The sequence below is a fragment of the Notothenia rossii genome (assembly GCF_949606895.1).
Source record: "Notothenia rossii genome assembly, chromosome: 7".
In the NCBI taxonomy this organism is placed as follows: Eukaryota; Metazoa; Chordata; class Actinopteri; order Perciformes; family Nototheniidae; genus Notothenia; species Notothenia rossii.
Window position 1 is genome coordinate 446118 of NC_136905.1, and position 17305 is coordinate 463422.

A 17305-nucleotide genomic window follows, 5' to 3' on the forward strand; every position below is an offset into this window, starting at 1 on the left:
CATCTGAAAGACTACAAACAGACCCACAATGAGCACGAAGAGACTCCTCGGCAGGGGGTTCTTCATGTCTGTTAGCAGGTCTGACCCCCCCCCCCCCTGCATGACAGATCAGTGGTTCTTCATGTCTGTGAGCAGGTCTGACCCCCCCCCCCCTGCATGACAGAGATCAGTCTAACCGTATAGAAACCCTGACAGCAGCCTACCTGCCAGCAGGACCATGAAGCCCAGGAGGATGTTTCTGTCTGCCATCCTTCGTCTCTCAGGGACTCTCTCCGACTGGCCCGACAGACGGGCGGTTGTGAAATATGTTTCAGTAAAACTTCTTGGGTCACTTTCTGACTTCCTGCTCTCGCCCTCTTTCTGAGAACTGGTCTCTCACCCCATCAGTGAACACATCCACAGCGCGGCGGGCACTTCCCCAAACACACGACCACAGGGGTTAATAATACAAGGGTTGGTGCTGACGGACACTTCCCCAGAAACACCAACCCAGTCTCACATCTAAACGTGTAATAACTACGCTGGTCCAAAACGTAGGACGTAGTATTTCTACAAAAACGCCTCTGAAATTTAAGATCCATACGTTTTTTTTCACCATTCATTCCAATGGCTGGCGTCTATGTCACGTGATCTTCACATTTCTCCCTGCAGAAAAAAAAAACATGGCCGAACTTCGTTTTATTCTCGGTGTAAAATGCCTATTTTAAAGTTCGTTTGGACATTAAAATGCGTTTTGATGTCATTTGATGCGAGAAATATGAATTGTTATTCAGATGATGTGTGCAGTGGATGCACATGATCTTTAGTTTGATAGTTATTACGAAGATTACTTCAGGAAATTGTGTCTATACAACGTTTTCATTGTTACCAAGGTGGTTGCTAGGGACGCTGCTATCGATATTATTTCTGTTATGTTGTGTAAATTGGTGTTATCTTTATTGCGACCCCCTTCCCCGTCAATGTTGGTCCACAGCGCAAACGTATTAGTTTAACAAAATCCGCGATTGTGGCATAGTGTGGTGCCGAGAGATGGGAGGCGGGGTATCAAAGGTACAAGCTAGACTCTATTTATCAAAAACAGACCGGCGGAGACAGGAAGTCCGGCTCACTCAAATGTCCGTGCAGAACAATACCCTAACCCATAGATCCGTGGGTGAATAATGTCAATCACCACTATAGATACGTTATTTCCCCTGTGCAATTCTCCATGTACTCAACAATAACACATCATTATCCTTGTGTTTATTTATTTGTTTGATTAATAAACACAAGTTGGAGTCCGTCAGGACCGAGGGTCGGAGCAGCTCATTTGCTTTACAGAATTTTACACCCGGAAGTAAGTATTCTCTCCGCTTCGCTTGACCAACCCCGTGATAGTCCTCAAGCTCTGTGATTGGAGAGTGTGCTCCGAGGGTTACGCCGAGCGTCGAACAGCACTTTGAAATGGGATGGAACCACGGCAGACTGTCCAAAACTGGATCTGAACGGGTCCACCCATAGAACATCATCACATAGAACATCTTCACACAGAACATCATCACACAGAACATAGAACATCATCACATAGAACATCATTACATAGAACATCTTCACACAGAACATCATCACACAGAACATAGAACATCATTACATAGAACATCTTCACACAGAACCTCATCACACAGAACATAGAACATCATCACATAGAACATCATCACACAGAACATCATCACACAGAACATAGAACATCATCACATAGAACATCATCACATAGAACATCATCACATAGAACATCATCACACAGAACATCATCACACAGAACATAGAACATCATCACATAGAACATCATCACATAGAACATCATCACACAGAACATCATCACACAGAACATAGAACATCATCACATAGAACATCATCACATAGAACATCATCACACAGAACATCATCACACAGAACATAGAACACCATCACATAGAATATCATCACATAGAACATCATCACACAGAACATCATCACATAGAACATCATCACACAGAACATCATCACATAGAACATCATCACATAAAACGTCATCATACAGAACATCATCACATAGAACATCATCACACAGAACATCATCACATAGAACATCATCACACAGAACATCATCATAGAACATCATCACACAGAACATCATCACACAGAACATCATCACATAGAACATCATCACACAGAACATCATTATAGAACATCATCACATAGAATATAATCACACATAACATCATCACAGAACATCATCACACAGAACATCATCACAGAACATCATCACATAGAACATCATCACAGAACATCATCACATAGAACATCATCACACAGAACATCATCACATAGAACATCATCACATAGAACATCATCACACAGAACATCATCACATAGAACAGCATCACACAGAACATCATCACACAGAACATCATCACATAGAACATCATCACAGAACATTATCACACAGAACATCATCACATAGAACATCATCACAGAACATCATCACAGAACATCATCACACAGAACATCATCACAGAACATCATCACATAGAACATCATCACACAGAACATCATCACACAGAACATCATCATAGAACATCATCACACAGAACATCATCACATAGAACATCATCAGACAGAACATCATCATAGAACATCATCACACAGAACATCATCACATAGAACATCATCACACAGAACATCATCACATAGAACATCATCACATAGAACATCATCACATAGAACATCATCATACTGAACATCATCACACAGAACATCATCACATAGAACATCATCACATAGAACATCATCATACAGAACATCATCACACAGAACATAATAACATTGAACATCATCACACAGAACATCATCACAGAACATCATCACATAGAACATCATCCCACAGAACATCATCACACAGAACATCATCATAGAACATCATCACACAGAACATCATCACATAGAACATCATCAGACAGAACATCATCATAGAACATCATCACATAGAACATCATCCCACAGAACATCATCACACAGAACATCATCACATAGAACATCATCATAGAACATCATCACACAGAACATCATCACATAGAACATCATCAGACAGAACATCATCATAGAACATCATCACACAGAACATCATCACATAGAACATCATCACACAGAACATCATCACATAGAACATCATCACATAGAACATCATCACATAGAACATCATCACAGAACATCATCACATAGAACATCATCACATAGAACATCATCACACAGAACATCATCACACAGAACATAGAACATCATCACATAGAACATCTTCACACAGAACATCATCACACAGAACATAGAACATCATCACATAGAACATCATCACATAGAACATGATCACACAGAACATCATCACACAGAAAATAGAACATCATCACATAGAACATCATCACATAGAACATCATCACACAGAACATCATTACACAGAACATAGAACATCATCACATAGAACATCATCACATAGAACATCATCACACAGAACATCATCACACAGAACATAGAACATCATCACATAGAACATCATCACATAGAACATCATCACACAGAACATCATTACACAGAACATAGAACATCATCACATAGAACATCATCACATAGAACATCATCACACAGAACATCATCACACAGAACATCATCACATAGAACATCATCACACAGAACATCATCACACAGAACATCATCACAGAACATCATCACATAGAATATAATCACACATAACATCATCACAGAACATCATCACACAGAACATCATCACATAGAACATCATCACATAGAACATCATCATACAGAACATCATCACACAGAACATAATAACATTGAACATCATCACACAGAACATCATCACAGAACATCATCACATAGAACATCATCACATAGAACATCATCACACAGAACATCATCACATAGAACATCATCACATAGAACATCATCACAGAACATCATCACATAGAACATCATCACATAGAACATCATCACACAGAACATCATCACACAGAACATCATCACAGAACATCATCACATAGAACATCATCACATAGAACATCATCACACAGAACATCATCACAGAACATCATCACAGAACATCATCACACAGAACATCATCACATAGAACATCATCACATAGAACATCATCACACAGAACATCATCACATAGAACATCATCACACAGAACATCATCACACAGAACATCATCACATAGAACATCATCACACAGAACATCATCACACAGAACATCATCACAGAACATCATCACATAGAACATCATCACAGAACATCATCACAGAACATCATCACATAGAACATCATCACACAGAACATCATCACACAGAACATCATCATAGAACATCATCACACAGAACATCATCACATAGAACATCATCAGACAGAACATCATCATAGAACATCATCACACAGAACATCATCACATAGAACATCATCACACAGAACATCATCACATAGAACATCATCACATAGAACATCATCACATAGAACATCATCACAGAACATCATCACATAGAACATCATCACATAGAACATCATCACACAGAACATCATCACACAGAACATAGAACATCATCACACAGAACATCATCACATAGAACATCATCACACAGAACATCATCACAGAGAACATCATCACATAGAACATCATCACACAGAACATCATCACATAGAACATCATCACACAGAACATCATCAGATAACATCATCACACAGAACATCATCACATAGAACATCATCACACAGAACATCATCACAGAGAACATCATCACATAGAACATCATCACACAGAACATCATCACATAGAACATCATCACACAGAACATCATCACAGAGAACATCATCACACAGAACATCATCACATAGAACATCATCACACAGAACATCATCAGATAACATCATCTGCATGTTCCCAGACACAGGAAACAGAAACAGGTTCACCCAGAAACAAATGTAGAACCGGTTTAGGGTTAGGTCTAGTCGGCCTATCAGGAGCCAGCTTCCACCTTAACTGCTCTTACACACTCTGCTCTTACACACTCTGCTCACACACTCTGCTCACACACTCTGCTCACACGGCTCACACACACTCTGCTCACACACTCTACCTGGACCCTTCAAAGGTGAGTAAAACTGTTCTCATGTTTTATTGTATGGATGAAATGTTGAGTATTATTAATGCCGTTCCCTCCAAAGTGTGTTGCACTCCTGACACCAGAAAGCTGACGTTGTGTTAATCAGTCAAGTCAGTTTTTCAATACAAATATAAAAATAATAACACAAATAACAAATCATTATTATTAACATTAATGATCACAACAAACTGTATTCAATGGGATAACTATGTTTCATGGTGCAGACTCTGCACACTGTCACAGACTTCATTCAAATCACTTTTTTTACTGAAAAGAGGTTTGGCCCTTTGTTGAAAAACACGCTGGTTTTAATTTACGCTTTATTTCAGTGATTCGTGATTCGTCTACAAATTCAAAGACTTAAAAGACGCCTGCTCCCAGCGGCATTTACACTTTTTTTCAATTGCTAAAAGACGTTTTTTGAAAGCAGGGCTTATTTCCCAAAACACTAAACACAATTCACAAAACCACACACGACGTGCAAAACAACTCATATGTCTTGCTAAATTAAGCTCTGCCCCCAAAACTACATACACACTTACCAAAAGCTAACTTTTGCACCAAATGCCACACACTTCCCTGACAGCACAAGACCCTTTGTCCAACTGCACACTGTGGTGCTTTATCTGAAGCACTCTCTCCTCTTCTGGTGATCTGTATGTACAGAATTCTGCATACAAAGATTGTTCAAGTCCACAATATGTGTCTTTCTTAGAGAGCCGTGTGCAGTGTTTTGCAAAAAGTTCCAAGTTGAATTACAAATTGGGTGCAGAGCTGAACATGTGTTTAGAGTTTTGGAGATTTGAGCTCAGGCTTTGCTCTTTGAGTGTGAGTTTAAATAATTGTGCTTTATGTGAGATTTGAGTGAAAAACTGTAATGTAGTCCATGTGTCAGGACTGAGATACACCACTCTGATTGGCTGTTCATCTTTCATCACATTTGTATCATCAACACTCAGGTATTTAAAACCTATGCATCGTTGGTGAATTCTTTGTCCAGTTCTCAGGCGTCTGTTTGGTCCTCCAGGTGTTTCCCCCCACCCCCCTTCATCATGTCAGACTCCAGCAGGACTCTGGACGATGTGAAGACCTTCCTCAGGTCCTTTAAAAGCTCCGACCCACAGCAGACGAAGAAGTCATACGACAGCATGGCAGAGACGTACGATCAGGTCAGACCCTTCAAGAAACGGCAAACACCTCAGAGTATCAAACCCTATTTTCATATCAAGGTCTGGTCCATTGTTCCAGACTCAAAGACCACATCAAATCTAAATCAAAAGTAAGACGGAATAACAGACACGACACGCTTCAAATGAGACCTTCATGTGTTCACAATCAGAAACGTTATCCCGACCAGTGGCGCTAGACTTCTTTTTTTCCCGCTTTCCGGAGAGGATCGTAACATTTCCTTCAAAATCCATTATTACCCGTCGGTCTGTACACAACTCTGACGGGGGGGCATGGGGGGAGAGAGACAGCACGCTCGTGCACTGTCAACGATGGGGGGTTATGCCGTGTTAGGTATGGGGTGTGATTTGTGCCATAGAATGGACAACTACGCTAACTGAGCGGAGAACTGACGCGTCAACGTGCGCCGACGCCTCCATCCATTTTGATTGGGTTTACGTAGAATACAGGCGACGTCACGACGATGTCAGACGTCAGACGTCACGGCGACGTATCGTAGGTGCGCTCAAAGTACGTGCTCAAAGTACGCGCTCAAAGTACGCGCTCACGTGGCGGCGGCGTAGCTTAGAAAGTGATATCTTAAACTTAAGCTTCCCCAAATGTCTTTCTTTTTGGTGTCTATATACGCCGGGATCCGGAGTCATGGATGATCCTGCGGTCCTGTGTCATGGACCGCGAGTCCTGGATCTTGAGTCGTGGCTGTGGTCCTGGATCATAAGTCCTGGATGGATATCCTCGTGGATTCATCTTCTCATTATACACACACGCATTTCCAAACATTTGGACTACCTATGTTGCAAATGTATTATCTTTTCAATTTACACACCGCATCTATTGCACGTCTGTCCGTCCTGGGAGAGGGATCCCTCCTCTGTTGCTCTCCCTGAGGTTTCTCCATGTTCCCCTTTAAACTGTGGGGTTTCTCTGGAAGTGTTTCCTTGTACGATGTGAGGGTCTGAGGACAGAGGGTCTAAGGACAGAGGGTCTGAGGACAGAGGGTCTGAGGACAGAGGGTCTAAGGACAGAGGGTCTAAGGACAGAGGGTCAGAGGACAGAGGGTCTAAGGACAGAGGGTCTAATGACAGAGGGTCTAAGGACAGAGGGTCTAAGGACAGAGGGTCTAAGGACAGAGGGTCAGAGGACAGAGGGTCTGAGGACAGAGGGTCTAAGGACAGAGGGTCAAAGGACAGAGGGTCTGAGGACAGAGGGTCTGAGGACAGAGGGTCTAAGGACAGAGGGTCTAAGGACAGAGGGTCAAAGGACAGAGGGTCAGAGGACAGAGGGTCTGAGGACAGAGGGTCTAAGGACAGAGGGTCAAAGGACAGAGGGTCTAAGGACAGAGGGTCTAAGGACAGAGGGTCTAAGGACAGAGGGTCAAAGGACAGAGGGTCAGAGGACAGAGGGTCTGAGGACAGAGGGTCAAAGGACAGAGGGTCAAAGGACAGAGGGTTTAAGGACAGAAGGTCAAAGGACAGAGGGTCACTTTCTCATCGGCACAGTATTGGTATCACAAGAGAGGGGAATAATAAATACTCATTAGTATGAGAATATTTGGGATGTGATCAGGGTCGGGAACCAAAATCCAGTTCTGATTTGGAACAAATAACAATTGTCCGGTACGGGGATTAATAAGAGTTGGGTCTAGCAGGTCGGTCTCTCTCTCTCTTGGTCTCTCTCTCTCTCTCTCTCTCTCTCTCTCTCTCTCTCTCTCTGCTCGGGATCAGCTGATCGCTGCACGGCACAGCTGAGCGTCTCTCTCTCTCCCTCTCCCTCCCTCCCTCCTTCAAGGTGTGTGTGTGTTTATGGGTGTGTCTGTGTGTCTCATTCACTGTCTCAGGTTGTGACATGTTTCGATTGCCAGTTTGTGGTCACTGAACCCGTTTTTTTTACATTGTGTTATAATCTCTCTCTCTCGCTCTCTCTCGCTCTCTCTCTCTCTCTCTCTCTCTCTCTCTCTCTCTGCTCGGGATCAGCTGATCTCTTTGCTTGATATACTGACACACCACACACCCATACACTCTACACATTAGTGATTAAAAATGACATATCATACCATATCTTCCCTTCTAAAAAGATTAAATTAATAATCTTTTTTCTCAAAGTAATGATAAACCTGTGAGTTGGATGGAGAAAAATCAGAATCAATATAGATTTTTTTATTTTAAAGTAAATTCAGATTGAACATAGTACTTTTTTTTAAATTAAAGTGTCTGTCCAAAAAGCATCCTCGAATGATGGGATATTAGAGATTTAGAAAAAAACACTTCTGGGATCATTTGGGTGCATTTTCCATATCTCTGGAACCCATTGGTCGATTTTGATGATTGACACCTCTTTTGAACCAATACAATCGAGGGGGGGTTCCTAAATCCATCTAAACATTACCATTGAGGAGTGAGAGTGAAGCATACAGGGTACTTATTATATGTTGTACTTTGGATTCCTAAATCTTTTAGTCTACCTCACCATCATCCAAGGTTAGTTTTCACTGTAAGTACAACATATTGTTTTGGACGAACACTATCGTTTAAAGTTTTTTACTATGTTCAATCTGAATTTTCTTTAAAATAAAAAAACATCGATATTGATTCTGACTTTTCTAAATCCAACTCACAGGTTTATCATTACTTTGAGAAAAAAGATTATTAATTTTCCCCTTTTAGAAGATATAGTCATTTGTTCTGGGAATGTCGTTTTGGAGCCTGAAACCTGAGAAACAGGCTCAGGGCTCAACAGGTTAAGAGGTTAAAGTAAGACGGAGTAACAGACATGACACGCTTCAAATGAGACCTTCATGTGTTCACAATCAGAAACTCTCCTTATCCGATCTTTCAGAATAACTCTTTTGATGAAAACTGTTTTCTATCTGCATCTGTTTCAAGTCAAACACGAAAGTGAGTATGCAGGGGTTTAGAAAACTAAATCACCTGCGTATAATATCACTTGATGAAGACCCCGTTCTCAGGTCCAACCCCTGGGTATAGAAGAAGCTCCTCATATAGAAACAACCCAGAGGATGGACCTGAGCGTGAGAGCTTCACTGTTAGCCTGAAGATACACTAAAGACCCTCCCGTTGGAGAAGTAGTGAACACAGCGATATGTGCATTGAGATAAGTAACTTTTGTTGTGCGTCGTCAACTGTGTTAAATGTTCTATGTTTAGTTTAGTTCCGGGGTTTTATTTTGATAGTCTGTCTTCCTCATGTGTCTGTTTACCATTGTTTGTCTGCACCAGAGGCCTGCACTACGTAAGCAAAAAAAGTTTACTGCTAACTTCAGGTAAACTCTGGGTTTCCGGTCCTACGAAGCTGGTTCTCTTTTTAGCATGCTAGATCTCCATGGTAACTGATGCTGAGCGGCTAACCTGCCCCGGAGCAGGTTAGGTTGCAGGCTAAGAGATCAACTCAGTGAAAGCACCGCCTGCTGACCAATCAGAGCTCAGTGTGCGGAGTTTAAAGCATCAAGTCACATTACAGGAGAAAGGAAATACATGTAATAATGTAAATTAATAAAAATAATGATGCAAATTTTAAAAACAAAAATTGTACATTTTAACCCTGTAGATTGTGGTTTTGACTTTGAAATATGAAAAATAGAAATCTGGTGAATGGCTAAATCTAGTGTGTACTGTGTATACTGAAGTGTATGGAATTATGTAAATGTCATAACTTGTGTTAGCTTCAATACATTTGTTTAAATATGCTATAGTCTTATTTGAAAGACTATTATGTAAAGTTTCTTATCTTATAATTAGAAACCACTTGCAATTCTATCTCGGCGATGAAGCATGTGTTCATTTATAACTCTTAAAATTAACTTCAAAATGTTATTGAAACTTTCCCTAAGAGGTGTTTCCTCTATCTGTGTAATAATTCTGTACTACCAGCAGAGTGCGCTGTTGTCATTTCCAGCTCAATCCACTAGGGATAGCTGTTGCAAAACTGACCTCTATTTAACAACAAGAAGCTTTTCCTTCTTAAAAATGGGAAGAAAATTACACTATGGTTAAACAGCACAGCAGATAACCGCCAAAACACATTCTCAAACAGGAATATTTCAAAATCAGATTGGGTTTTTAGGAAATACAATATTCCCTACCCTGCAAATACCAAACTTCCAACGGTAAGATAACCTGACTATTTTCTAGTTCCAACTCTGCCAAGATGGAGTGCCTAGCCTCATGTGAGTGGTGCTGGGTGTGTTAAAACAAACAGAGTACTTTCAATTAGCATTTCACGAAATGGCGACTGCCGTGTGGTTCATTGTGAACATGAGGGCAAGACAAGATGGCAACTGATTTTCCAACCTTTAACCTGAAGAACAAAGGGATTTGAAAACACACCTCGTGGCTCTCACAGGGGAGTTGAAATGATGGCGGGGTGAGCTTTAGTCTAGAAAATTCAACACAAAACAACACTGTAGTTTAAAATAACATTTCTATTTAGTTCACAATGATAAATCGGCCTCATACCCTTTACGTCATAGGCCTCAAAGCCATCTACGTGATCTTTTGACTTTAAGAGCCAGTATGGTCATCTCTTCTGTTTAAACACGCTATAATGGGACAAAATGGGAAGCTATCCAAACACAATCAGAAGAATATCGTCTATCTGACGCACGAATGTCGCATTTCCCCTCGTAATCCACACGCAATGTCTGGTTGAAAACAGAGAAGAATAACCACTGAAAGCTTCAAACTTTAATCCGGCCGTTTCCTCGAAAATGACTTTTTTAAGACAGCCTGTCGTTTACAGGGAGAGGGATGTAAAGAGCACCCTCTCTGTGGTCGGCCGAGCAGAAGGGAAAACACAAGCATTCGTCCTTCCCGCTTGCTGGCTGTTCGCCCCTCCTCTCTGGGGGCTGTGGTGACGTAGGGGGTCCTCCCTCCTTCGATCTTCAATGTTCGTTGTTGCGCATAACAGAGGATTCAGACATTTTACATTCATTGCTTACTTCCACATGCCTTTTTCCTCCTTATCTCTTTCATAACTTTATATGTAACACATGTTAACGGCGTCAATAGCCACTTTAATGATACTACTTGACGGTAGTCCCGGATGTCGTCATGAAGGATTTTCAGAATAAAAGCTTGGTATTGAGAACTTCCGTTTTTTTCCAGAATAAAATAGCATTTAAACTGACGGTATGTTCTAACTAAATTATGCCATAAAACATTGATTTTAATTTCTAACAAATTTCAAGTATGCTGGACATTGGAACAGTACTTCGGCAGCACTCGATGACGTAGCATCCTTGAAATATTGGCTTGGAAGCCAGTATTCTCGAGATTGAGAAACGGCCCGTATATATGAAGGGCTGTACCCGTAGGATAGAAAAGGGGGAAGTGGCGTCTGACTCAGAGGTCACGCGGCTGTGGAGAAGAACGTGTTGCCCACATTCTGTTACTGAGTTTAGGCTAGTTAGCTAGCAGGTTTATTGTTTTGGGTGCAGTGACTTTGCCTCCACTTGCTGTTCAAATAAATGTTGAAATCAAATCAAATCAAGTTTTATTTATATAGCACATTTTTAAACGATTTTTGGTGGAGCCAAAGTGCTGTAACCTAAAGTAAAAACACTTTACAGCAAATACAACAGCACAGTTTGTGCAGAATATCAGTATGAGACAACGACACGCTCTGTCCTGACACACCGACCCGATGTTGGGAGTCAGAGGCAGTCGGGCCTTCGCGGCGCCCTACTCAGGTTGGTGTGTCCCGCAGCGTCGTTGCTTTACGGCACATTTTCACACCTCCCGCGGCCGATTCAACATGTTGCGCATAACAGAGGATTTAGACGTTGTATATTCATTGCATAACTCCACTCGCCTCTTCTCCTCATACTCTCTTTCATGACTTTTTATTTAATGCATTTTAACGGCTCTAATTGTTATTTACATAAAACCGGAAGTCAAGCTTACTGTTGGTATTCCGGAGACTTCTTCCGGAATAGCTTTTCAAAATAAACTTTAGCATCAACGTTAGCCACAGGCGAATCTTAAAACTGTTTCGCAATAAAACAGTTTTAAGATGACTGTATGTTTAAACTAAATTACATCATTAAACATTGATTTGAATGTCTTACAATACGTTGGAGTTTATTGAGGAGGTTGGATGGGATGCCGTAGACTAGGATGCTATTGCAGTAATCGTGAAGTGATGAATGCATGAATCAGGGTTTCAGCAGCAGAGGAGGAGAGTGATGGGCGGAGACGGGCAATGTGTTTGAGGTGGAAAAAGGCGTTCCTGTTGATGTGATTTATGTGGTGGTTGAATTTGAGATGACTGTCGAAGATGACTCCGAGGTTGCGGATGTAAGGGGGGGGGGGGGGGGGGGATAGCGTGTATATATAGCGTGTATATATTTATATATATAGGCCTATACAGTCTATGATATAGGGCAGGCCCACCTAGGGGCGCCGCCCCACCTCTTCCCACATTACAAATTAAAATAAAAAAAAAAATATATATATATTTTTTTAAATACATATTTTTTAAATATTTTTTTTTAATTAAAATTTTTAATGAACAAGGTAAATATTATATAATTGGTATCAGTAAAATGTATAATCTACAATAAAATCTCGTTTAAAATGGTGTTACGATGTCTAAAGTTACTGATAAGTCACATGTTTCCTGCCTGGCCTTGCCCGTGTATCATTACCCTCTCTCGTCTGGGCGCTAAGAGAGGAGCCCTCAACCAGTGCAGCAGCAGCCACTAGCAGCTGACTGTTGCTATCTGTAAGCTATGGCTCCCAAACATAATTTCAGCCAATCAGCGTCGTCAAATCTGATGATCACCGGGCGCCAATGTCAGCGCCCGGTGCAGGGTTATGGCTAGAAAGGATCCGTTTTGCGAGTCACGTGGCTGAATGTTTACGTTTGGCAGGCAGCCTTTCAGTTACGATCGTTAACATCAGTGGGCCACAGCAAACGATGGTGAGAAGCTAAACTATCTATTAATGATGACAATTACAGGGAGTGTGATTGTAACTGTGTGTGTGACTAGCTGGATGCAAAGAGGTAAACACTGTCTCTTGTTTCCCATGGTTGCTCTTCAAACAGCCGGGGACACATACTATATACACACACACACACACACACACACACACACACACACACACACACATACACATACACATACACATACACATACACATACACACACACACACACACACACACACACACACACACACACACACACACATACACATACACACACACACACACACACACACACACACACACACACACACTATTGTAGTTTTGACAGCATCCATCAAACTAGATGTTTTGCCTTAATGGTCTGTTTTCTAATATTTCTGTGTTTCTGAACCACGTCTGTGTCTTCATATAATGTTCGTATTTAGTCTCCTCAGGGTTCCCGCGGGGTCTTAAAAAGTCTTACATTTGATAATCTGAATGTAAGGCCTTAAAAAGGTCTTAAATATGACCAAAAAAATAAGAAAGATCTTAAATATGATTTAGAAGGTCTTAAAAATGATGGGATTTGAAAGGTACTTCTGTGTTGCGATCGCGTCTAAAATGTGTTTTGGGGAAAATGTCCGGGCTGCAAAGTAACCAGTACGGTAAGAGCCTTTCAGTTCCCCCCAACAATTTGAATTGAAATAAATCAACATGGAACCAGTAATCAATAACTTTGTTTCCCCCGGTACCTTATTGGAGAACACCCAGCTAGTAACCTAGCAACCAAGCTTCAGCTTGCGGCAGTCAGAAACTCATGTATCTTCTAATCTACTTAGAAATAAATATGGGGAAGTGTCAGTTCAACCGTATTTGGTTGGAAAACATCGAATTTAGTGCTTGGTTGAAACCAGTGGAGGGGAACGTGTTTGAAGCCTGCTGCACCTTTTGAAAAAGAAATAAGCGTTTGTTTTGCTAATTTGTTAGCTAGTGGAGCGTTAGCTAGTGCAGCGTTAGCTAGTGGAGCGTTAGCTAGTGCAGCAGCTCCCGCAACAACACCGGGGGACCTCCGGGCGACGTTTGGGTCTACGTCAACCCTCAAAGCGGAGGTGCTGTAGACGCTAAATACCGTAGCTAAACACCAATCATACAACAGCAACGATGAAAGACTGTAGCCAATTTAATTTAAGGGGTCATTTCTCAAAATGTCCCCCTTGTGGTTTATTCACCATTACAATAGCCCCACCTAACATAATTTCCACCAGCCGCCACTGGCCCAGCCACTCTCTGTCTCGTTGCCAGATTGTCTCGATTGTTACGCCGAGCTCTCCAGCGTTTCGTAGATCTTCCTCCAGTTAAAGTAATAGTCATACTCCACGTTCATAGAAATAGAAAGGTAAGATCAGGTAGCAGGTATTAAGTGTTTTTCTAGTTTTGGATTGGTAAGCTTTAGTGTAGATATTTATTCTATGTATTTTCTGGATCTGCTGATTCTGTGTTTTTTGTATCTTGCATCAGCAAATCAAGTAAAGATGATTTGGTGCTTGAATCCTGTGTCTGCATCCGTGCTTTGGGTCCACACTTTGTACGCCCGTGACACCTTTCTACAAAGGGTTAACCCTGATCTCTTCTACACACCCACAGGATTTTGGCCTGTTGAACTACAGAGCTCCAAGTCTGGCCGTAGACTTCCTGGATGATAACTTTCCCGGAGCTCGTGAGGAGGTTCAGGTCCTGGACGTGGCCTGTGGGTCGGGACTGGTGGCGAAACTGGTGAGTCCAAAGCGTTCTCCTAACTGGAGCATTGGGATACATCATCATTCAGAGACACAAGGTATAGAGACCAAGCTGTGGAGGACCGCTCTGGTGATCAGGTGTCACAAGGAGACATTACTGCGACAGGAAGTCAGGTGTTTCAGTACGCATGCTGGTTGATGATAGGGATTTATTTGGACATTAGTTCTTTAGTTCTGAGCTTTGGGACAGCTGTTTGATGAGGTTGTCTTTGTGCCACATATGCCCCTGATAGTTGCTCTGCTTGTCCAAAAGCGGGCGGGGTCATGAAAAAGTCTCTTCACTTATTAACAGGTCAGTGTCAGAGAGCAGGAGGGAGTCCACTTCCTCAGGTGGATCGCTCCCTGGAGCCGGTCCCTCTCTGCTGGGAACAACGTTTGCAGTGACTTGTCAGAGATTGTGGATTCTCCTCTTAGGGGGCAAGAGCAGCTCAGAGAGGGCCGGGTCACCACGGTGTCTCAGACCCTTTGTCAATTCTCTGGCCGTACGTCTTTCTGACATCAGTTTGAAGCTCTCTGTAAAAGCACTTCTTCCTCTTGTGTTAACAGATGGCTGAACTGGGCTTCAGGCACTTTGTGGGGGTGGACTGCAGCAAAGGCATGCTGGATCAAGCTGCAAAGACCGGCCTCTACCAGGACCTCAGACTGGCCTTACTGGGATCAGACCCACTGCCCGCACAGACCGGTACAGTGCACTCACACTTCTGATGGTTACCAGTTTATCTCTGCCCTCACAGACTGGTACAGTGCACCCACACTTCTGATGGTTACCAGTTTATCTCTGCCCACACAGACTGGTACAGTGCACCCACACTTCTGATGGTTACCAGTTTATCTCTGCCCACACAGACTGGTACAGTGCACTCACACTTCTGATGGTTACCAGTTTATCTCTGCCCACACAGACTGGTACAGTGCACTCACACTTCTGATGGTTACCAGTTTATCTCTGCCCACACAGACTGGTACAGTGCACCCACACTGCTGATGGTTACCAGTTTATCTCTGCCCTCACAGACTGGTACAGTGCACCCACACTGCTGATGGTTACCCAGTTTATCTCTGCCCTCACAGACTGGTACAGTGCACCCACACTGCTGATGGTTACCAGTTTATCTCTGGAAACTGACTCCTTTCCTCCTGGTTTCAGGTGTGTTCGATGTGGTGATTCTGGTCGGGGGGCTGGGTGTTGGTTTTGCACCGGTCAGTGTTGTTAGGGAGCTCTGCCATGCCGCCAAACCAGGTAACAGGACTCTCACAAACATGGAGCATCGTTAGTAATCAATCAATGTTGAATTATACAGCACATTACCACAAAGTACACATGTCTCCTAGTCTTCAGTCTAAGGCAGCAGAACTAAGAGCTGCTCTGTGGTGGCTTATCACCTGCACGCAGCACATGAACAGGACTCTTGATAACTGACGGTGAGGGGCTGTTTCCTGCAGGAGGGTTTGTGTGCATAGCGCGAGGCGAACACCGAGGGTCTCCATCAGAGGACTACGGGAAGGATCTGCAGAGAGAGCTGAAGCTGATGGAGGACGAGGGGCTGTGGAGGCCAGCAGGACACAAACGGACCCTCAGATACATGCAGGACCCCTACCTGAGCGGGGAGAGTGTCCAGGACCTGCTGCCAGAGGAGCGCTTCCTCAGCGGGGCTGTTTATCTCTTCCAGAAATCCATCCAATAATTCCTAATCAATGTCTGCCTGCATATCAGACGGCAGCCCGTCTGCAGAGAATAAAGGAGACTGGTAAAGACTGTTATCGAGGGTCTCCATGTGAAGCTTTCATGTCTTTTCTGTCTTCCAACACCCTTAATAAAGGTCATAAAGAGTGTTTACTTCCTGTCAGCTGACGTTGTTGGAGACATTCACAGCTTTTGGTTTTTAGAGTGAAATATATAAGAGATATTTGCAGTTATTGGTTCAAAGGAAATTTGGACCTTGAAAACCGAGTTTCAACTGAAGTTCTAAAACCAAACATTAGAAAGAGAAAACTAATCTGTGCGTTATATAATATCCGTATCAATGCTGAGGACGATGAGGAACTACTTCAAGACATTTAGAATAAGTGGAATAAAGGCCTGGGCGTAGAAGACGCAACACAACAATGGAAGGAATGCTTAAAGCTTACATATAAAATGACTCCAAATGAAAATATTCAGAATAAACGAATGACAACAGTGTTTTATAGGAGGGGCCAAAACTTCTGATAAAAGTCTG

The 17305-nt window shown here is 42.3% G+C and overlaps 1 protein-coding gene across 3 annotated transcripts; it reads left to right on the top strand.

Annotated features, from left to right (window-relative positions):
- Nucleotides 1–4925: 4925 nt before the first annotated feature.
- LOC307047490 (methyltransferase-like protein 27) lies at nucleotides 4926–16923 on the top strand. Of its 3 annotated transcripts, none has more exons than XM_079694501.1 (6): nucleotides 4926–5168; nucleotides 6181–6349; nucleotides 14935–15063; nucleotides 15633–15768; nucleotides 16234–16326; nucleotides 16530–16923. In XM_079694501.1, exons 2-6 carry the CDS (start codon nucleotides 6233–6235, stop codon nucleotides 16769–16771), a joined length of 717 nt encoding a protein of 238 aa, XP_079550627.1. In that variant the 5' UTR covers nucleotides 4926–5168; nucleotides 6181–6232; the 3' UTR covers nucleotides 16772–16923. The 3 variants fall into 3 exon arrangements, with proteins under 3 accessions (XP_079550627.1, XP_079550625.1, XP_079550626.1); XM_079694499.1 differs by having other exon boundaries at nucleotides 4927–5168; nucleotides 6208–6349; XM_079694500.1 differs by lacking the exon at nucleotides 4926–5168 and having other exon boundaries at nucleotides 5210–6349.
- Nucleotides 16924–17305: the final 382 nt, after the last annotated feature.